At 39.5% G+C, this 23,087-nt stretch overlaps 1 protein-coding gene across 1 annotated transcript in view; it reads right to left on the minus strand.

The window, feature by feature from the left end:
• CNTN5 (contactin 5) overlaps positions 1 to 23,087 on the minus strand; it is a 650,920-nt gene that overhangs the window by 450,403 nt on the left and 177,430 nt on the right. The window contains exon 5 of the mRNA XM_040257782.1: positions 10,904 to 11,107. Within this exon, the coding sequence (XP_040113716.1) occupies positions 10,904 to 11,107 (204 nt within the window). The remainder of the gene's footprint in view (positions 1 to 10,903; positions 11,108 to 23,087) is intronic.

A 23,087-nucleotide genomic window follows, 5' to 3' on the forward strand; every position in this document is an offset into this window, starting at 1 on the left:
TTTAACTGATGTTTAGTCCAACAAAGGTTGTTATTTCTGATTCAATGACAGTGAACTTAAGTGCTGAATTACCAGCAGAGGGTTAACAACCAGTTCTCTCTGGTTGTAGAATGGTAAGAACTCTGATAGGCTTCTCAGTTGGTGCTAGTGATTAAAGAGCCCTCCTGCAAGTCCAGGAGACAAAGGAGACATGGGTTCAATCCTTGGGTTGGGAAGATCCCCTGGAAAAGGATATAGCAATCCACTCCAGTGTTCTTGCCTGGAGAGTTCCATGAACAGAGTAGCCTGGGAGGGTACAGTTCATTGGGTCATACAGTCAGACATGAGTGAAGGGACTTAGCACACACTTTTGTAAGAACACTGATACATAGCCTTTGGATTTTTTATGTTGTAGTTACTCCCATTATGGTTGAACTCAGTCTACCAAGACATGAAGAGAGGCACAAAACCAACTCTTGTGAGCAGGGACAAGACAGTTTCAGTATACTGCTAGAATAGCCGTGCATATTTCACACAATAAGTGATAAAAGTAAATTGCTTCAGGCTTCTTTTTGGTCTTTGTATAGTTTTCTGTGTCCCTGAATTAAGACCCTTAACCACATCTGCAAAAATCCCTTTACTATATAAGGTAACATTCAATGATTCCAGGAATTGAGAAATGAATGGTTTGGGGCCATTATGCAACCTACCACAATCTTTAAGGGTATGCCATTTTTCGATATTTTTCAACTACTTTTAGGAACTGGCTTATTCAGCAGTGAATTAATGTGGTTGATTCATAAATTATGTAAGCATGTAATTCTGTGCATAATTTCCTCATTGACACAATTCTTGCTCTAAAAGTAAACCTGATGTCTACACATACATCCTTGGCTCATGACTTTGCCTGTAGTTCATGTTTTAAAAAATGCCATCAGACTTTCCACCACCACTAAATCTTAGGTTATCTGCATCTACAGTCTTTTTATTTTTCTCCCCACTGTGACAACTGATGAATTCTCTAATAAAGGCCTCTTTCTGCATGCATTCTGACTATATCCTAACTGATTATACAAGCTACTTCCTTAATTATTATTCTCTCTTCAGCACTATCCGAACTTGAGGGGTGGCAAAAGAACCCAAGGACTATTTTTATCGATATTTTTCTTTCTTTTCTTTTTTTCATCCTCTCTGTACCACTTTGGAGCCACTATTGCCCTGGAGAAGGGTCTGAAGAAATTCCTTCAGACTTACCTTAGGAAGGAATTCGACCTTATAGGTGAAGATTCTGTCTGGAGCAGAAGAGGTGTAAGGAGCCCAGGGTTGTACACCATGGATTGTGGGAAGATGCTTTGCTCTAGTGAACCTATTATCACAATGTAATGTTCCTCTCTGTACCTAGAAATGTATTTAGTATCACGTATGATATCAGTAGATTGATCTAAACATTTTGTTTTTAATTCATACTTGCTTGTATATATTTTCCATTCTTTCATGTTAATACTTGTAAGGTTTTTAGAACAATGTCTCACATGTACTGATTAATTGTAAATATTGATTGAATAAAAATAAATGTTGATTGAATAAACATAAGACAAACTGAGAAAACATCTTCAGAACTAGGCGGAGAACTTGAATGACAATAGAAATGAAAGTTTGAGCTTGTCATACATGATGCAGAGATAATGAGACCTTGAAATAAGACCAGAGATAATAGTGTAGGGGAGGCAGAAGTGTGTCGTATCAAGGGAGAGATATAGCAGTTGTATGAATAAAAGGCTGTCAAAAGAGAGAAGTGATTAAAGGGGGGGGTGATTATTAAAGTTTTGTGTGCTTTGCAGAATGTTGTCTCCTTGTTCATTACCCTTCAAACCATTAGCAAAATTCTGTATTACTTATAAATGCCTTTGATGCTACATTTGTCTGTCTTGTTTACAGTGCAATGATCTGTGAGAGTGCTCCATGGAGCACTGCACCAGGGCAGGCAGATCCTATGATGCACAGTTACACTCAGTACTTAGGGTACTATCACCCCTTGTGTTATATTGTAAGCTACCTAAGGACAATTACTGCATTTGTTTTGCCCTCCATTATATCCCCATTGTGTAACAAATTATCTGACACATACTAGGTGTGCAACAGATTTGTAAATGTGTGAAGATAATTTTTCACAGTGCCAGCAGAGGAAAATCTGATCATGTCGCTCATGTGCTTGCTATCTTCTAAAGTTTCCCTCTCTGTATTCTGGATCATTTTTGCATGTCTAAATGACCTTGGCCAGAATTTTTACTCCCTGCAAGGGCCACTGCAGCCAGGTCTGCGGAGACACAACCAGTTTCACTCAGTTGCAACTTGAGAGCATCCTGTAAATGCACATGGGAATTAACTGCCTGTGGAGTTGACTTTAGGAATGGAAGCCCATTGATATGTCTGCCAATGAGATTATCCTGAATGCATTTCATAAGGCTCTGGTACTGTGGGACCAAGCTTCAGCTGCCTGTCAAAGTGGTTGTCTCCATAATGCAACCCCCCTTTTCACTATTTCATTCCTCAACCCCACCCCAACGCACACTCCTGCTTTCTGGAATACACTTCATATAAACTATCTAAAAACAAATTTTTTTCCAAGCCAAGATAATATATTTTGCAATAGTTTATAAAGCTTTATTTTTATTCAAAGGGAAATAATTTGCCTATGTATATAGTCTCTGTTATTTTTAGAAAGATCTTCCTTTTTTTCTGAGAAGTGCAAAACCACAATGTTCTGAAATGATTTTTATAGCTAACTCTATGGTCACAGTAGATTAAAGGTAGTTTTTATATTCAAACCCCTGCAGAGGTGTTTGCCAAGTTTGAAGAAATATCCATTATAATGCCTGTCTCTGCAGTGAGAGGTTTGTAAAACCCAGCAGGAACTGCAGTTGACTGTGATGCAAAAATGGAATCATCCACGATCATATTCTATTTTTATTTTCAGACTAAGCATTTAATATAAGCCACCTACTTGGGAAGTCATTCAAGAATATGTCCTTCTTACCAATACACTCTTCAATTACTATTTTGAAGAGAGATCAAATAGTAATGTAAAAGTCTTTTGAATTACAAACAATTCAAAACTATTGAATGCCTTTCTGTGAAAGCGAAATTGTTAGCTCCTCAGTCGTATCAGACTCTTTGTGACCCCATGAACTGTAGCCTGCCAGGTTCCACTGTCCCTGATATTCCCCAGGCAAGAATAATGGAGTGGGAACCTATTCCCTTCTCCAGCATATCCTTTATACCCAGGGATTGAACCTTAGACTCCTACACTCAAGGCAGATTCTTTACCATCTGAGGCACCAGAAATGATATTAAATATTTCCTGGGTTTTTTTTTTCTTATTATATTGATATAACCTCTATATCCCTTCAGTAAGCTCAGTAATTTTTAATAAAAACAGTTATTTAGCAATATATATAAATACTATATCTAAGAAGCTTGGACACTGTTGTGTGTTTCCCAGTGTGGTAAGCTTGGTTTTTTTTTGAGACAGGGTGACTGTGTAAGGTGGATCAACAGTCAGTTCTGCTTCGATGTGAAGGCCTGGAACTGGCTGTTGGGATGCAGACATTCACGTGCAAAAATGAGAAGTTTTTGTATTCTGTGCCACAATTCACATTAACAACTTTAGCTTTCCTTGGGAAGCTCACTCATTTCATTGAGACAAGCCTTTTTTTGGTCTTATCGAATGTAGGAACAGGGAAGAGAGTGGATTCCAATACTGATAGATGATATAGATGTTTAACATACATACCACAAGTCTTCCTTTGTTTGGCACAATTTCTTATGCCCACCCTTAGCTAACTTTGATTTCAGAATTTTTTCAGGTTTTCACTGTGTACATGGCTTTTAGCCATTTCTTTGTATCCCATAAACTTTATTCTAGGTTGGCTCAGTGGTAAAGAATCTGCCTGCAATGCAGGAGAGGCAGGTTTGATCCCTGGGTCTGAAAGATCTCCTCGGGGAGGAAGTGGCAAACCACTCCAGTATTCTTGCTGGGGGAAATCCCATGGACAGAAGAGCCTGGTGGGCTACAATCCATAGGGTCGCAAAGAGTCAGACAGGACTGAGAAACCGAGCCTGACTAATCCTTAAACTCACATCCTTCCTTATCCTTCCAGAAATATGTCAATGTGTCTCATTTGTTAATGAAATGCTACCTCTCCTCATTGATGATACGAATATTTCTACCGGGCTTCAGAATAGAGACAGGAGACAAATACAGGAACCCAGTTCACCAACTTGAGCTGTATGCCCACTTCTCATTGAAATAATCATCTTCCTTGATTTCCTTGACACTACATTATTGTTTTTCCTCTTATCACACTCATCTCTTCTCGCTATCCTTTATAGGGTTTTCATTCTTTATCTTTCCATTGCAATTTGGGTTATTCAAGGCTTGGTCCTAAACTAACTTCATTTCATACTCATTTCATGGGCTTTCTTTCTTTTCTTCCCCCCCCCCCCCAACCCCAGGGGGTTCGGAATGTTTCATTTGAATGCAGCCCATCGCCACAAACTCACCAGGACATCAGAGTTCCCCCTTAGCTGGGCGGTGCCAGCATCACTTTTCTGGCAGCACAGCTTCCAGGCATGCCCCTCCTTGGTGGTCCCAGAGGAGACCACTGGGGGCTGCCGGCAAGTGCAGGAGAGAAGGGCTGGCATGCACACAGGTGGCAGCATGGCTCACATCACCACCTCCTTCACGGGCTTCTTAAACACAGTAATGGTTTATTTATCATTCGCATCGTGGAGACTCATGTTCATATTTCATCACTATTATTGAAACTGAATTGGAGAAGGCAATGGCACCCCACTCCAGTACTCTTGCCTGGAAAATCCCGTGGATGGAGGAGCCTGGTAGGCTGCAGTCCATGGAGTCACAAAGAGTCGGACACGACTGAGCGACTTCACTTTCACTGTTCACTTTCACGCATTGGAGAAGGAAATGGCAACCCACTCCAGTGTTCTTGCCTGGAGAATCCCAGGGACAGCAGAGCCTGGTTGGCTGCCATCTATGGGGGTCGCACAGAGTCGGACTCGACTGAATTGACTTAGCAGCAGCAGCAGCAGTAAAATTTTAAGAGAAATCACATTTAAAGTGTATCACAATATTATTTCTTTGTTACAATCAATTTAAAGATTCACTCATGAAAAACACGTCAGGTAGAGCATACGTTTCCACAAATAGCTTTAAAATCTATAACAATACGATACTGAATTTTAATTGTATACTAATCATCTGTTCAGTTCAATTCAGTTCAGTCACTCAGTCATGTCCGACTCTTTGCAACCCCATGAATTGCAGCACACCAGGCCTCCCTGTCTATCACCAACTCCCGGAGTTCACCCAAACTCATGTCCATCGAGTCAGTGATGCCATCCAGCCATCTCATCTTCTGTCATTCCCTTCTCCTCTTGCCCTCAATCCCTCCCAGCATCAGAGTCTTTTCCAATAAGTCAACTCTTCGTATGAGATGGCCAAAGTATTGGAGTTTCCGCTTTAGCATCAGTCCTTCCAAAGAACACCCAGCTGATCTCCTTTAGAATTACTGGATGGATCTCCTTTCAGTCCAAGGGACTCTCAAGAGTCTTCTCCAACACCGCAGTTGAAAAGCATCAATTCTTCTGCGCTCAGCTTTCTTCACAGTCTGACTTTCACATCCATCCATGACCACTGGAAAAACCATAGCCTTGACTAGATGGACCTTTGTTGGAATAGTAATGTCTCTGCTTTTGAAGAGTGGTCATAACTTACTTCTAAAGAGCAAGCATCTTTTAATTTCATGGCTGCAATCACCATCTGCAGTGATTTTGGAGCCCCCCAAAAATAAAGTCTGACACTGTTTCCACTGTTTCCCCATCTATTTCCCATGAAATTAACATCTACTTATTTTCAGCTTTTACAATCAGTCTATGGGAAAGTTTACAACTCTTGGTTACATTTACAGCAGAGAATATCAGAGTAAAAGTGGCAGATGAAAGGACATAAAAGTAACGTAGAAAAGGTAAAGGAAAAAATAGGAGTAAAACTACCACTTTGTATAATAGAATGTCAAGAATTATTTCTAAGAGGATAGTAGAGATTTAAGCACATTGTCAAATTAAAAAGGAAAGGACAGAAAAGTATTATATAAATATAATATGTGGGCAGATAGAAGAAACGTGTATATCATATGGGGGAGTGAACAGTTATTCCCTAAACTTGATTAAACAAGAAGCACAGTTTGTATGAAAACCTTGGGAAGAAAAATATGAGAAGTTAGATAACTGGCTTTAGGGAATGAGCTTGGATGGAAGAGAGGTTTGCCCGCCCCCCCCCAACCCTTATCAGCACTGACAAACCTCTACATTCCTTTGATAATGGTATATCTCTATGTTAAAAAGTAAAAATTAGTAGACAATCACCAAGAAAACGACCTTAGATAAATTATAGAAAGAACAAATGTGAATTTTCTAACTTTTCTAACAAAAATCTTAAAAAGACTGTTATTGAATGATGTAGTTGAAACTTAGCAGGTGCTTTCCACCTATTTCTTTTAACTTAGATGTTAACTTTAAAATAACACTCTTATTTTAAAATTTTATTGACCCTTTCATACAGTACTTCACAAACAATTTTTTAAATATAGTTGTTTGTAAAATGAAAATAAGTCAACAATTTCAACTGCTTCAGTAAATTCAACAATATGACTAAAAACATTTTTTAACTTAGAGACATAATTTTAGTTATATAAGAAACAATGACTGAAAAGGCCAAAGTGGTATGCTCTGAAAAGGCCAGTGAGAATGAAAATCAACAGTCTAAGAGGAAGGAACTGGTTTTAGCAGGAGGAGGGAAAGTGGAGTATCTCTACTGAACTAGAATAAGGGAAGAACAGTATAGATGAAGATGTAGTTAGATTTGAATTTCCATTCATAGGAAAATAAACTTGACACTGAAATAGTTTTGTAAAGCAGTGGGTAGAGAAGGAGGCTGTCCAGTTTGAGAAAAGAAGACAAGATTCCAAAAACTTTGGGGAGAGTTACAAATTAACCATCCACATCAACTTACTAGGGTTGAAGGACAATGTTGAAGCTGGTGATCATGCATGCTTGATGAGTGTAACTTTCTAGTAGCTTTCAGGTTCCAAAGCAGTCACAAATTAAGTGTATCCTGAATTCATTGGGAGTGGCATTTTGACAAACAAGAGCAACAGCATCAGAAGGGCAAATGAGTTTAAATATCAGCAAACAAATTACACTAATCATGTGAAAATGGAAAGTAGAAGGTAAAGTTAAGTGCTACACCTAGGCCACAGAATAAAAGAAATGCAAGAGTGCTGATCCTAAGTACTGAGCTTTTAAATCACTAGTGAAGGTGGAATAAATTTTTGGATTCTGACTTCACATGTGCTTCTCTCCTTTGTGAAAGTCAATGTAATGTTTAGTGTTGTTGTGTGAAAAGAAGGCAGAACAGCCTAAACAACCTCAGGTCTTATCCGAATGCATGGTATTATTACATCAGTTCAGTTCAGTTGCTCAGTCGTGTCTGACTCTTTGTGACCCCATGAACCACAGCAAGCAAGATCTCCCTGTCCATCACCAACTCCCAGAATTCACCCAAACCCATGTCCATCGAGTCAGTGATGCCATCCAACCATCTCATCCTCTGTTGTCCGCTTCTCCTCCTGCCCTCAATCTTTATAAGCATCAGTCTTTTATCAGGTGGCCAAAGTATTGAAGTTTCAACTTCAACATCAGTCCTTCCAATGAACACCCAGGACTGATCTCCTTTAGGATGGACTGGTTGGATCTTCTTGCAGTCCAAGGGACTCTCAAGAGTCTTCTCCAATGCCACAGTTCAAAAGCATCAATTCTTCAGCACTCAGTTTTCTTTATAGTCCAACTCTCACATCCATACATGACCACAGGAAAAACCATAGCCTTGATTAGATGGACCTTTGTTGGCAACATAATGTCTCTGCTTTTTAATATGCTGTCTAGGTTGGTCATAACTTTTCTTCCAAGGACCAAGCGTCTTTTAATTTCATGGCTGCAGTCACCATCTGTAATGATCTTGGAGCCCCCCAAAATAAAGTCTGACACTGTTTCCACTGTTTTCCCATCTATTTCCCATGAAGTGATGGGACAGGATGCCATGATCTTAGTTTTCTGAATGTTGAGCTTTAAGCCAACTTTTTCATTCTCCTATTTCACTTTCATCAAGAGACTCTTTAGTTCTTCTTCACTTTCAGACATAAGAGTGGTGTCATCTGCATATCTGAGGTTATTGATATTTCTCCCGGCAACCTTGATTCCAGCTTGTGCTTCCTCCAGCCCAGCGTTTCTCATGATGTACTCTGCATATAGGTTAAATAAGCAGAGTGACAATATATAGCCTTGACGTACTCCTTTTCCTGTTTGGAACCAGTCTGTTGTTCCATGTCCAGGTCGAATTGTTGCTTCCTGACTTGTATACAGTTTCTCTAGAGGCAGCTCAGGTGGTCTGGTATTCCCATCACTTTCAGAATTTTCCACAGTTTATTGTGATCCACAGAGTCAAAGGCTTTGACATAGTCAATAAAGCAGAAATAGATTTTTTTTTTTTGAACTCTCTTGCTTTTTCGATGATCCAGTGGATGCTGGCAATTTGATTTCTGGTTCCTCCGCCTTTTCTAAAACCAGCTTGAACATCTGGAAGTTCACAGTTCATGTATTGCTGAAGCTTGGCTTGGATAATTTTGAGCATTACTTTACTAGCACATGCTGCTGCTGCTAAGTTGCTTCAGTTGTGTCTGACTCTGTGCGACCCCATAGATGGCAGCCCACCACTCTCCTTTGTCCATGGGATTTTCCAGGCAAGAGTACTGTAACGGGGTGCCATCACCTTCTCCATTACTAGCATGTGAGATAAGGGCAATTGTGCAGGAGTTTGAGTATTCTTTGGCATTGCCTTTCTTTGGGATTGGAATGAAAACTGACCTTTTCCAGTGCTTTGGCCACTACTGAGTTTTCCAAATTTGCTGACATGTTGAGTGCAGCACTTTCACAGCATTATCTTTTAGGAGTTTGCATAAATTGGTGTAAATGGAATTAGTTATTGTCTAGTCAGCAAAATGTTACAATTTTCAAACAGACATTCCAAATTCTTGAGGAATTCATGAGAAAATACTCAAAACTTTATGAAAATGGCTTATAAAGAATCACTTCATTTGTAAGCTACCAACTAGATAAGTTTTAAAAAAGCACATCTTTTCTCCATTTTTTTCAGCCTATAAACATTCTTATATAATTTTGAGGTTGGCATACTATACACACAGTCATAGCTTTAACTGTAGTGGTGGAATACACAGTGCTGACTCTTCAATCTCTTTATCCAGCCCAGTTCTTTCTTGTGCACATTAGGATTAAATTTCAGTATATGTACCACATATTTCCACATAGATATCCCATAAACGTCTCATTATTCCTTTATCCGTCTTATCTCTTTTCATGAAAAGAATCATGACCCATCCGATGAACTAGGTGAAAGCGTCCTCCTACTCCAGAGCCCCATGTTTAATTAATCATCACATTCTGACAATTCTACTTTGTTTGTGTCCCAGGCAGGCATGTTTGCTACCCTTCAGTGTTATTACCGCAGCTTTCATTCTGTCCCTCCTCATTTCTTGGCTGCTTAGTTTCAGTAGCCTCTAAATTGGTCTCCCAATTTTCCTTCTTATTTCTCATTTGGCAATCCACTCGAAAACTATTGCCTGGAAAATCCCATGGACAGAGGAGCCTGGTAGGCTATAGTCCATGGGGTCGCAAAGAATCAGACAAGACTGAGCAACTTCACTTCACTTTCACGTTCCTCCATGCCATTACCTAGCAGTGTGACCTTTTGCATTTCACTGCATCTCTTTAAAATTGGCTTCCTCATCTCTGAAATAGAGACTGCATTTATATATTCTACCTGATAGAATCATAGGATTATTGCTAATAAATACATACATTATATATAAACTCTGGTTATACTGGTCATACTTCACTGCAGCATATACGCTAAACTAGGCAGATAAAGACTACTATTGAAACAGATTATTTTTTAAGCTTCACAATCCATCAGGATTCTCGAGCTCACTTCTTAATAATATCCTCATAGTTTTTTTATTGCATGACAGAGCAAGCCACATATCATATATCAACTATAATATAGCACTTTACTTCCTTAATGCAATGCTTAGCGGTAAATGTCTATAATGAAAAATGAAGTATTTAAATTTGAAGATATCTTGGATATATGGCAATACCTATAAATATAGAATCATCATTTCTGCCTGAATTGCACTTAAAAAAGTTCCAACTGCTTCTATTATTGAAAAAGTAATAATAACAATTATAACTATACCATGAAGTATTAAAAGCTGAACATTCAATTTGAAAGTGGCTAAAGTGAAAAAGTGATGAAAAATGAACCTTGTAAAATGCTTGCAATTTATACACATATGCTATATAGAGGCCCTAAAGAGCAAAGCATAGAACTGTGGAGTTTTTATAACAGTTCATCTTTTCAGAATCCCTTTCCCTTTCTGGCACTAGGGTAGTGCTATGGTTAATAGTTCTCATCTATTGATCAACCCTTTCCCATGTAAGAAAGTTTATTCTAATATATCCAAATCTTAGACTAAATGTGTAGGGTTTCTAAATATTGCAAATGTCTTTTTATTTCATTTGGGCTAGGTTTAAGAGTTTAGAAGACCACTAATACATTTTTAAGAGTGTTTTTATATAGAAGTTCAGTTGACTTACAATATTGTGTTAATTTCAGATATACAGCATAGTGATTCACTATTTTTGCAGATGATACTCAATTTTTCACATTTGAAGTAGCTAACCATTAAATCCAGGTCAGGCAACTTACCATCATTACGCAGAGTCAGTGGTGTTGGAGGACTAAGTACTCGAGCATTCGTCACTGTGTTTTTCACCAGACAAATATAGCTGCCAACATCGGATGTTTGGACTTTAGAAATATAAAGGTTGCCTGTCTCCTGGGAAATGAACCGGCGGCTGTCTTCGGCCACAAAGGAAGGGAACTCATTAAATACCCAGCTATAGATGATTTCTGAAAATATACAAAATTTAATGGTTGAAAGATAGATTATTTTATCAACAGTAACACTCAAAGTCTTTATTAAGTGTTAGATATGTTGCAAGATCATACATATGTGATTCAGATATCTATATCATTTTGTATTTTATGTTCAAAGAACTATAGCTCTTCATGATTAAAGGAAGATCTGAAATATTTTATTTCTTAAATATTTCTTAAAATCTTTATCCATTCATCCATGTACTCACTCACTCAATTCTAATGTGTGTTGAATGTGTTTTAGATGACTGGCACTATGATATGATAAGACTGAAATTAAAAAGATGAGAGAGAGAGTCTCCCATTCTCAAAGATCAGTCTAATGAGAGAGATCTACCCAAATCCATGAAAAACTATGTGGAATAAAGAAATAGAGGTGTGCATTGTTTTGAAAGGAAGATGAGGGAAAAGGAAGTTAAGCCACAAGTCAATCAGCAGAAAGTTTTTCAACTGAGATGCCTAAGCTACATTCATTTACTAATTTTTTCACCAAATACTACTTGAGGGTTATGGTAGGCCAAGAATGCAATTGAGGGGGAAAAAATGTCTGTATTCTCATGGAGCTTTCATTATAGTGGAAAGAGCAAGAATATAGATCCAAAATAAGTATTTGTCAAGTGGTAATAAGTGCTGGGAAGAAAGCTAAAACTCGAATACAGACCTGGAGAATGACAGGAGTGAAAAAGACATGTGAATTTATATTTTAAAACTCTGACTGCTGGGTAGAGATGAGACTATGTGGGGACAAAGCAGGGACCAGGGGAAGGGGAGGCAGGAGGAAAAATGTCCACTAGCTGCAGTGGCTATTTTCAAAACAGACATGAAATACGTAAATGATTTGCACTAGAATGGTGCTTAGTGGTAGGGACAGTAGTGGTAAAGTGGTGAGAAGTGATTGGTTCTAGTAAAAATATGATGTTAGAGCTGACTGGAATTGCTGATGGATTGATTATGAAATGTGAGAAGGCGAAAAAGATGAGTCAAGGAGTAAGATTTTGAGCCACCACAGTTCTAAGTTACTGGAGTGAAAAATCCAAGGTAGGGAATTAGAGGTTAGAGATATTGGAAATAAATCCAAATGACTAAACACAGATTAACATGGTGTGTGTGTTGTGTTAAGGAACTTGTGCTCTATCCTGGATGTTTTCTAGCAAAGAGTTGACATAAATATGTACATCTGTAGGTGTGGGGAAAGAACAAATTAGCCATGATGATGCAGTCAGGCTCTCTCACACCATGGCCTCTCACTCTTGCCCCACGTTTTGTGAATAATAATTATGTAACAGCTGAGATCACTTAGAGTACTGCACGTGCACATCATGAGGTACTTGCTTGGCCACAGGCTACTTTGTGCCATACACCTGTAGGAATTTCAGCATGAAAGCCCTGGCTGCTGCTGCACTGGGGCTATACTGGAGTGACATCATGGTTATCTTATGTGAGGTTATGTTAGGGTTTCATTATGGCCATATTATGGTCATTTCTGGCTGCTGCTGCAGCTGCTGCATTAGCCAGCAAAGAGGCTGTGTTATGGCTGTCGTGCCAGCCAGGGGAGAATAAATGTGTCTGCAGTTCCTATGGCTCCTCACATCTTCTTCCAGCCTCTTAGCTTGCCTCTTGGGTTCAGTGATCAATGTGAACAGCAAGACAATTGACATCACAAACAGGAAGAGTGATACAGTTGGTATAGTTTGCAGAATACCCAGCAGGTAGAGGAGTCCGAGGCTCCAACAGGTGGAGGAAGCCAGTGGCCACCTTATAGCTTCCTCTCAGCCTGGATTCTGGTGGAAGACTGGGAGGCAGTGGACAGTTCACTGAATAGCACTGAAAGGCATTACAGGCAGTGAATTCCTCTTTGCTGAACAAGGCAGCATAGACTGCTGCTGGCAGCATCAGGTGGACTTTCCTGACTGCCCTGAAGGTGAATATGGATCATACCCTATGCAATGCTGCACAAGTGCACAATGTGCAGAGACGTTTGGAAGAACTAGAGCAATGTATATTGACGTTAGGGCCTCGTGGCCCTAAACCCATGGCCTTGAAGAACCCAGCATCTCTGACAGTGAGGCAGAAAGTGACAGTGATGATGAATATTATGAGATTAAGGATAGCGATGATGGACGTTGTGAGACTGAGGATACCTGCTTGGCAGCGAGGCCTGTTGTACAGCAGAAAGTAAAGCATGAGCAGTCTATGGCCTGGGTGGACTTCCTCGAGGGGCCCCCAGTGTGACTGAGTTCACAACATATTAATCATGTACTCAGGTGGAGTTGGTTGACTTGGGTAAGCAGTTTTGGAAAAAGCATGGGGGGGTGGGGCAAGGGGGGCCCTTTAGCAGCATGGCTTTTGTGACTTTGGGACACGGGTGGACAGTATCATATGTATTATGGATGAGATAGAATCAGTCCAGTTCAATTCAGTTGCTTAGTCATGTCAGACTCTTTGAGACCCCATAGACTGCAGCACTCCAAGCCTCCCTTTCCATCACCAACTCCCAGAGAAGGGTCTTTTCCAATGAGTCAGTTCTTCACATCAGGTGGCCAAAGTATTGGAGTTTCAGCTTCAGCATCAGTTCAGTTCAGTTCAGTCGCTCAGTCATGTCTGACACTTTGCGACCCCATGAATTGCAGCACGCCAGGCCTCCCTGTCCATCACCGACTCCCGGAGTTCACTCAGACTCACCTCCATCCAGTCAGTGATGCCATCCAGACATCTCATCCTCTGTCGTCTCCTTCTCCTCCTGCCCTCAATCCCTCCCAGCATCAGAGTCTTTTCCAATGAGTCAACTCTTCACATGAGGTGGCCAAAGTACTGGAGTTTCAGCTTTAGCATCATTCCTTCCAAAGAAATCCCAGGGATGATCTCCTTCAGAATGGATTGGTTGGATCTCCCTGCAGTCCAAGGGACTCTCAAGAGTCTTCTCCAACACCACAGTTCAAAAGCATCAATTCTTCAGCGCTCAGCTTTCTTTATAGTCCAACTCTCACATCCATACATGACTACTGGAAAAACCATAGCTTTGACTAGATGGACCTTTGTTGGCAAAGTAATGTCTCTGCTTTTTACTATGCTGTCTAGGTTGATTATAACTTTTCTTCCAAGGAGGAAGCGTCTTTTAATTTCATGCCTGCAGTCATCATCTGCAGTGATTTTGGAGGGTTGGCATCTATAACCATTTGCCCTTCATTGAGACAAAGCTTGCAGAATGCTAGACTACTCATGCCAGGGAGGCCTAACCAAACTCATGCCTTCATGGAATGGATTAAGGCTGCCTCCCACATTATGTGGTCAAATGTGGGAGAGCTCCTGGATACTGTGAGTAAATGGTATATCTATACCAAGCTGACCCAAATGGTGAGAGAACTGGGCACGAAGCATTGATATTTAACCTAAATACCTGAGGCCCCAATGACAAGCGTTCTACTGGAAGCATTCACTATGCCATTTTGAACAATGCCCCATCTACTGCTTTTGAATCCAGGCCTGCTATTCTTGTGACTTATGCGTGGTGCCCCATCTATGAGGTGACCTTGATAGTGTCTAGCTTGGGAGAAACAGAGGGACAGCAGGAGGCAAAGGGGATTAGCAGTTTGAAGACCCTGAAGGGGGCCTGATCTGGTAAAGGCCCCCTCCTGGTGATGAGAATGCAAACGTGGCCTGATTTGTTGGCAGCAGGAATTGACAAATAATATTGATACATAGCCCAATGCTCTGCTCCCAGAGCTGTGGAGGCAACTGAGAACAGAGTAGAAGTTTACCAAGTTTGGGAAGCATCCATAGCAAGAGGTACAGGTGGTTCAGTTAAAAGATTACATGGCGCCCAAGAATGTTCTTTTGGATGATGCCCTTTTCCTCTTTGAATAGGGCTCAGACCAAGGTGCCCTCCTGAAGACTCAGGGACCAGAGACCGCATGTAGAACTTGTAATTCACTGGTCACTAGCTAATGTACCGAGAGTAATGACTCTGGTTGACACCAGTGCTGAATGCAACCTTGTTTACATCTAGCCAGAGGCTGTGTCCTTACCTTTGGAAATTGGAAGGCTCCCTATGTGAAAGGCTTTGTCCTATAATGTATGATGTAGGTTTATGCTGTGTTCTATAATGTAGATTTAGAACAGTGAACTGTAAAGGCCATGACCTGTGATGTGCTACTAACTTCTCATTCTCCTGCGGATTTAGAACAGTGTGAAAGCATTTGGAATGATGTGGTGCCCTGTGAATGCCAAAAATTCCCCTCCTTGAAGGAGTGGGCCTGGTGCCTGTAGGCGCGTTTTTGCAGGTCCTTAATAAAAAAGCCTGAAGGTGTGGAGTGGACCTTGTGGAGGCTTCCTGCAATTTTACAAGGACAACTGGTGGACTAGATTTGGCCAAGGAAGACAAAGGCACTCCACATGTAGTGGGGGGCTCTTCTAGTCCCATGAGGGCAAGGACTGCAACATGAGTGCCAGGTGATACCTGGCATTGGGTTTTGCTGTGTGTTGGGGATGTAACTGTTGGTTGTGTAGCATCTACTGCTGTTGCAAGATGTATATTCAAGGGTCAGTGTTACTCACCAAGGGACCATCACAAGAGATTGACTGCATGTGGATTGTGAGGTGTGAGACCCTGAAGGGGTGGAGTTTAGGGAAAGAGCAAATTAGCCAAGATGGCATGGTCAGGCTCTCTTGCCACATGGCCTCTCGCTCTTGCCCCACGTTTGGTGAATAAAGATTATGCAATATCTGAGATCATGGCATCCAGTCCCATCCCTTCAGGCCAAATAGATGGGGAAACAATGGAACCAGTGACAGACTTTATTTTCTTGGGCTCCAAAAACACTGCAGATGATGATTGCAGCCATGAAATTAAAAGATGCTTGCTCCTTGGAAGAAAAGATATGACAAACCTAGACAGCATATTAAAAAGCAGAGACATTACTTTACCAAAAAAGGTGCATATAGTTAAAGCTATGGCTTTTCCAGTAGTCATGTATGGGTATAAGCTGAGCTCCTAAAATTGATGCTTTTGAACTGTGGTGTTGGAGAAGACTCTTGAGAGTCACTTGGACTGCAAGGAGATCCAACCAGTCCATCCTAAAGAGAATCAGTCCTGAAGATTCATTGGAAAGACTGAAGCTGAAGTGGAATCTGCAATACTTTGACCACCTGATGTGAAGAACTGACTCATTGGAAAAGACCCTGATGCTGGAAAAGACTGAGGCAGGAGGAGAAGGTGACAACAGAGGATGAGATGGTTGGATGGCATCACCGACTCAATGGACATGAGTTTGAGCAAGTTCCAGGAGTTGGTGATGGACAGTGAGGCCTGAAGTGCTGCAGCCCATGGGGTTGCAAACAGTTGGACATGACTGAGCAACTGAACTGAACTGAGCTCAACGGCTGAGCTCATTTACAGCACTGCGTGCGTGTCAGGAAGTCCTTGCTTGGTCACAGGCTCCTTAGTGTGGTACACCTGTAGGAGTTTCACCATGAACACCCTGGCTGCTGCTGCACTCAGAGAAGGTGATGGCACCCCACTCTAGTACTCTTGCCTGGAAAATTCCATGGACAGAGGAGCCTGGTAGACTGCAGTCCATGGGGTCGCTAAGAGTCAGACACAACTGAGTGACTTCCCTTTCACTTTTCACTTTCATGCATTGGAGAAGGAAATGTAACCCACTCCAGTGTTCTTGCCTGGAGAATCCCAGGGATGGGGGAGCCTGGTGGGCTGCCGTCTATGGGGTCACACAGAGTCGGACATGACTGAAGCAACTTAGCAGCTGCAGCAGCTGCTGCACAAGGGCTGCACTGGAGGGACATCATGGTTATGTTATATTATGGCTTCATTATGGCTATATTATGGTTATGTTCTGGCTGCTGCTACAGCTGCTACGTCAGCCAGGAGAGAGTCTGTGTTATGGCTGCCATGCCAACCAGGAGAGAATAAACGTGTCTGCAGTTCCTACAGCTCCTCATATCTTCTTCCAGCATCGTAGCTCATGCCTTGCCTTCCCTAGGTTCAGCGAACAGAGAGACAGTGTGAAGAGCAAGACAATTGCCATCATGAACAGCAACAGTGATACAGGAGGTATTCTGATGATTCTGCAAAGGCTGAATTTAAGTAAGACCAAGGTTGCTGAAGGGAGTGAAAGAATATTGCATACTAAAGTAAGAGCTGAAGAAATCTGAATCAGAACCTAATCATAACAACAAGAAGAAAGATATTGGGATATGAGCCCAATAAATACATAGGAGGAGATTCCCTGGTGACTCAGATTCAAATTCTCCTGAGATGCAGGCGACTTGGGTTTGATCCCTGGGTCAGGAAGATCCCCTGGAGACGGGAATGCCTACTCATTCCAGTATTCTTGCTTGGAGAATTCCATGGACAAAGGAGACTGGTGGGCTATATCTCATGTAGTCACAAAGACTACACTTTCAAGACAAATGAAGAGACAGATAGTTCAGGAACACCTTCATATCTCCCTTGAATGGCTGGGAGGAGGATGGCATGTGAGGTTCAGGATTAAACAAAAATGAGGTCAAACTAGTTTAAGGAGAAAGATCATTGGTTCACTTTCAATTTTGAGTTTGAGGCAAATCCACATAAGCAGTTCCAGCAGTTGTTAAACATGTGTTTGAAGTTCATGAGAGTAAATCTGTGGTTGGAAGTTGTTGGTATATTGGTGTAATTGAATCAGGTAAGTAGATGAGAATAAATATGGTGAGAAGATAGTTCTCTGGAAAACACAACATATAAATAAAAGAAAGAAAACAAAAACTGTTCAGAAGGGGAGAGGGAAGGAACCATTGGAAAAATTCAAGGGGAATAAAGAAAATGCAGTGCCACAGAGGCCAATGGCTCAACCATTTCAGGAGGGTTAAATAATGCCGGCTAAGGAAAAAGGACTTAGTAGGAATATTTATAAAGATAATAAAGGTAAATGTTACTTAAGATTGACATTTGGGATATCACTGAATGGAAACTTCAATAGATGAGTGGAAATCAAAACCATATTGCAACTGAGTTAATAAAAGAAAAAAAAATGTTTGCCAATAGCATTAAAATCTCAATAGACATTAGAATTACCTGTGTTATAGCTGAAAGAGCAGATTTTGAGGTCCCCTTTCTTCACAGTTATTTGTTTAATAACACCACTTGAACTTTCAAGAAAGCTCAAATGCGATTCTAATCTACAGTGAGGATAAGAAAGCTCTATTTTATGCCTTTCTTCTCCTCTTTTTCCTCTCTCCTTCCTTCTCTCCCTTCTCCTCCCTCCCTCCTTTCTCCCTTCCAATATATGGCTTATTCTGATTGTTATAATGAGAGTTTCATTTGTTGCTGAAACAACACTCAAACATTTTGATAGTTTTTGCAATTTATTTTTGGGTTAGACTTTACTGGAGTTATCTTGATTTTTGATTTGTATCACTAGAAATTTTGGAATAAATAAAGCAAAGAACAATCACATTAGAGACTATCATTAACTGAAATCTAATTTTGTTGTACCAATAGTGTTTCTTGAGTCAATGTTTTTTAAAATATTTTTAGAATAAGCAGAAAGTATTTACACAAAATTGGCATTTTTCTCAAATTTTATAGGTTAATGGGTATTTGGGTATTCAACAATGTTCATTTAGTTTTTAAAATAAGTTTTTAGTTTTATATAGCAAAGCATTTCATAATTTTAAGAAGGATAAAAAGTGGAAATAGTACACAGTAGAGAAGCTGACAGTCTGAATTTGGATTGGATTTTCTGCTTGAGCCATAAATGAATATATTGAACCAATCTAAACCTCTCTTAAAGTTACTGTTTACTTTCTCTTATACATTTTTTTCATTCTCTATCAGCATTTATTTAAAATTCTTTTCAAACTTGTCTTTACTTTCATGAAAAAACAAGCATTCACTTTACTTTTAGTATGTCAGAACCTGAAGATAACAAAATGATTCAGGAAAGTAGTAAAACATAGTTGGCTCTGGGGGCATAGTCTTTATTCCCATATAACACTTGGCTTCATAACAATTATTCTTGGCCTTAAAAATATTTTAATATAAACTGATATATTAAATATTGAAATCTTGATATCATCACACATTATCAGAAGTTGGTCAGTTGTGATTTTTCCCATTCCATCAGGTTTTTTTTTTTTTTAATAGTATGTTTGACTTAGACAAATTAAAATGTTTTAGAAGTCTTGATATTATTCTTCAATGTGTACCCCATAAAGTTTTTAATGTTAAATTTCTCTAGTGCATTTTTTTATACTGTGTGATAACATATATTTTGTTTACAAACTTGTACTGTGTTGACTTAAGGTTTTGTTTTCTTATGGGAGATTTTTTTAACTTTTTTCCTGAGTCAGTGAGAGCCATTCAGTTTCACTGAAAGAATAGCACATTAAGGACCTGGTTTGGTGCAGACATTTATTCTAACTTTCCCTCTGAGGAAGACCCAAAGACTTGTCCTTTATACCAGCATCATCCTCAAGCTCCTAGACTCTATAGTCTACCTCCATGAATCTTTGTTGCCAACATTTCCTCAGGATTAATGGATTAATAATATTCCTAGATGTCAGTTAGGATTTATTCCTAGATATTTTTCTATTTGTTTCTGATACCTGCTTTTTTCCCATTCCTGTGAGCTTGGCTATATATTAAGCTTTATTTTATTTCTCATTTCTAAATTGGGGAAAGGTTCTAGGTTGGCTCTATTTTCCTAGTTGAATGTCTGGGTTTTGTGGCTTTGTTCATTGCAGACTTTCATCACACTTGCTGTAATTGATTCAGTGTCACAAAACAGACTTGCTTTCTTTTGCTCCCCTGACAAATAAGATGATTACTTAAATGATATATTTCTATGTCTACAGGGTATAAAAACATGATCATCCTTACGGGAAAAGATGTTCATTTCTTATAACTGCAGTGCCATTAATTTTTTAGAAAAGTATGAGAAAGGGGAATAAACCTGCATACGGCACTCTCTGAAGTCTTTGAAAACAATTTCAATGAGTAATCATATGCAATTCATTTCAACATTCTCTAATATAACTGCAAGTTAGAAGCTAACCATTCTTCTTCCTAATAATGTGTGTACATAGTAGAAGCTGTGGGTCAAAAGATTTGGAGAGAACACAGTGGATATAGCAACTGATTTGTTCACCACCCAATTAATACTGACTCTTTTAGGGAGTCTAGTTTTTTGTTTGTTTGTTTGTTTTTGGTTTTTATCCTTGTCAGCTATAAAAAGGAAAACCTAAAAATCAGAATCTTCTCTATTTTTTAATATGTTTTATGGTTTATAATAAAATTTTCAGCAAATGGGCTATATTTATCACAATCTCTGCTCTTATCTGTTTTTGGTTTTCCTTGTAATGTGAGATATATAAAATAGCTATAATTATAATTTGTTCTTTATTATACCAGTGGAACTTTTTAGTTTGTTTTAATATTAAATTAAGCTTTTTACTTGTAGTTTGATACATTTTTTTTCATTTTTACTGGATACTGCTTAATAGAGTGTATGTCATAAGCAATTTAGTATTTATTAATTGCTTTGTAAACATTCTTGGTTTTACAGTTTCATTATCTGTTATGGCTCCTTTGCCTCTAGTTCTGAAGAAATAATTGATGTGAATATATTTGAATAATGAAAATTAGTAAGTTATTGGATAAAATGGTACTGCTTTAAAAATTGGCACAATGAAGATTTTTGCTTATATAAAGTTTGTAGCTGGTGGCTAGCTACCATTTTGAATTTTAGAATTAATGATATAATGAAGGAAATTATAGGGAATTATACTCCTTGGAAGGAAAGTTATGACCAACCTAGATAGCATATTGAAAAGCAGAGACATTACTTTGTCAACAAAGGTCCATCTAGTCAAAGCTATGGTTTTTCCAGTGATCAAGTATGGAAGTGATAGTTGGACTATAAAGAAAGCTGAGAACTGAAGAACTGATGCTTTTGAACTGTGGTGTTGGAGAAGACTCTCAAGAGTACCTTGAACTGCAAGATCAAACCAGTCAATCCTGAAGGAAATAATTCCTGAATATTCATTGGAAGGACTGATGTTGAAGCTGAAACTCCAATACCTTGGCCACCTGATGTGAAGAACTGACTCATTGGAAAAGACCCTGGTGCTAGGAAAGATTGAAGGTGGAAAGGAAAAACAGTGACAGAGAATGGGATGGTTGGATGGCATCACCAACTCGATGGACATGAGTTTGGGTAAACTTTGGGAGTTGGTGATGGACAGGGAGGCCTGACGTGCTGTGGTTCATGGGGTCGCAAAGAGTCAGACACGACTGAGTGACTGAACTGAACTGAATTTGAAACTAAGGCAATGTTATTTGCATTGCAGATTTATACCTGCATTGTGATAGAAAATGTCATTATTAGCAACATTAAGTACTCTTGCCAGAGTAGAAACTAAATCTACTGCATTTACCACCATATACCTTAGGACCCAAAAAAATGGCTGGTATGTAGTTGCTCAATACATAGTTGATGAGAAAATGAATAATTAGAAAATAAATACCTCTATATATATATATATATATATATATATATATAATAAGAGTAGATTTTTTCATATTTTAAATTTCTTATTGCAAATTTTTAAAGGTGTACTTGAACTTATCTTTGCCTTTAGAATATAAATGAAAGATTATGTTTGATAACTGAGCTAAAAACAGATCCTGAGAAGTAATGTAGGCAGTTTTAAAGATCTGGTTTGTACAGTCAATGAACAAAAGAGAAAGGGTCATGAAAAAGTTACTATGAAATATTTTTGTGATTTATTCTATTAAGTAAATTAAACAGAGGTTTAGAGGGATGTTAAATTTGAGGTGATTCAACCTCCCTCTTTCATGGTTGGTGATTACAGCCATGAAATTAGACACTAGCTTCTTGGAAGGAAGACTATGACAAACCTAGATAGTGCATTAATAAGCAAAGATATCACTTTGCCAACAATGGTCCGTATAGTCAAAGCTATGGTCTTTCAAGTAGTCATTACAGATGTGAGAGTTGGACCATAAAGAACGCTGAATGCCAAAGAGTTGATGATTTTGAACTGTGGTGCTGGAGAAGACTCTTGAGAGTCCCTTGGACAAAAAGGAGATCAAACCCATCAGTCCTCTAAAAATCAGCCCTGGATATTCATTGGAAAGACTGATGCTGAAGCTGAAGCTCCAATACTTTGTCTACCTGATGTGAACAGTCAACTCATTTGAAAAGATTCTGCTGCTGGGAAAGACTGAAGGCAAAAGAAGAGGGTGGCAGAGGATGGGATGGTTGGATAACATCACCAATTCAATGGATGTGAACTTGGCTGAACTCTGGGAGAGGATGAGGGCCAGGGAGACCTGGTGTGCTGGAGTCTACAGTGTCGCAAAGAACTGGACACAACTTAGCGACTGAACAACCACCACCATCTCCCTCTCAGGTTAACAGTCTTAATGGTGGTCAGTCATTTTGCCTCTGCTTAAACATATCACTGTCACTGTTGAGGAAGCTGATTTGGCAGCTAGAGTTATTAAATGGATAATATCTAAAGGTTATTTTGGCTGCTAGTTTTAGAATAGAGACTGAGATCAAGACAACTTCGAGTACTCACAAGTAAGTAGTGATACGTTTTTATATGCAAAGCACCATTTAAGGTATGTAGATATAAGGTAGAGCTGGGAGAGGAAAGGAACTAACTTGGGAATTAAGTATGAATTGCACACTTTGCACATTTTCCCCCAACTCCCAGTCACACACATACACAGAGAGTAGAAGGCAATGCTGTGAGTGAATAAGACTATGGACTTCGGAATCACAAAGATCACAGTTCCAGTGATGGATGCATGATCTAATGACCTATGTACATTTGGGCAAACTAGGGACTTCCCTGGTGGCTCAGACAGTAAAGGGTCTGTCTGCAATGTGGGAGACCCAGATTCGATTCCTGGGTCGGGAAGATCCCC

The sequence above is a fragment of the Oryx dammah genome, unplaced genomic scaffold (genome assembly GCF_014754425.2).
Source record: "Oryx dammah isolate SB20612 unplaced genomic scaffold, SCBI_Odam_1.1 HiC_scaffold_17, whole genome shotgun sequence".
In the NCBI taxonomy this organism is placed as follows: domain Eukaryota; kingdom Metazoa; phylum Chordata; class Mammalia; order Artiodactyla; family Bovidae; genus Oryx; species Oryx dammah.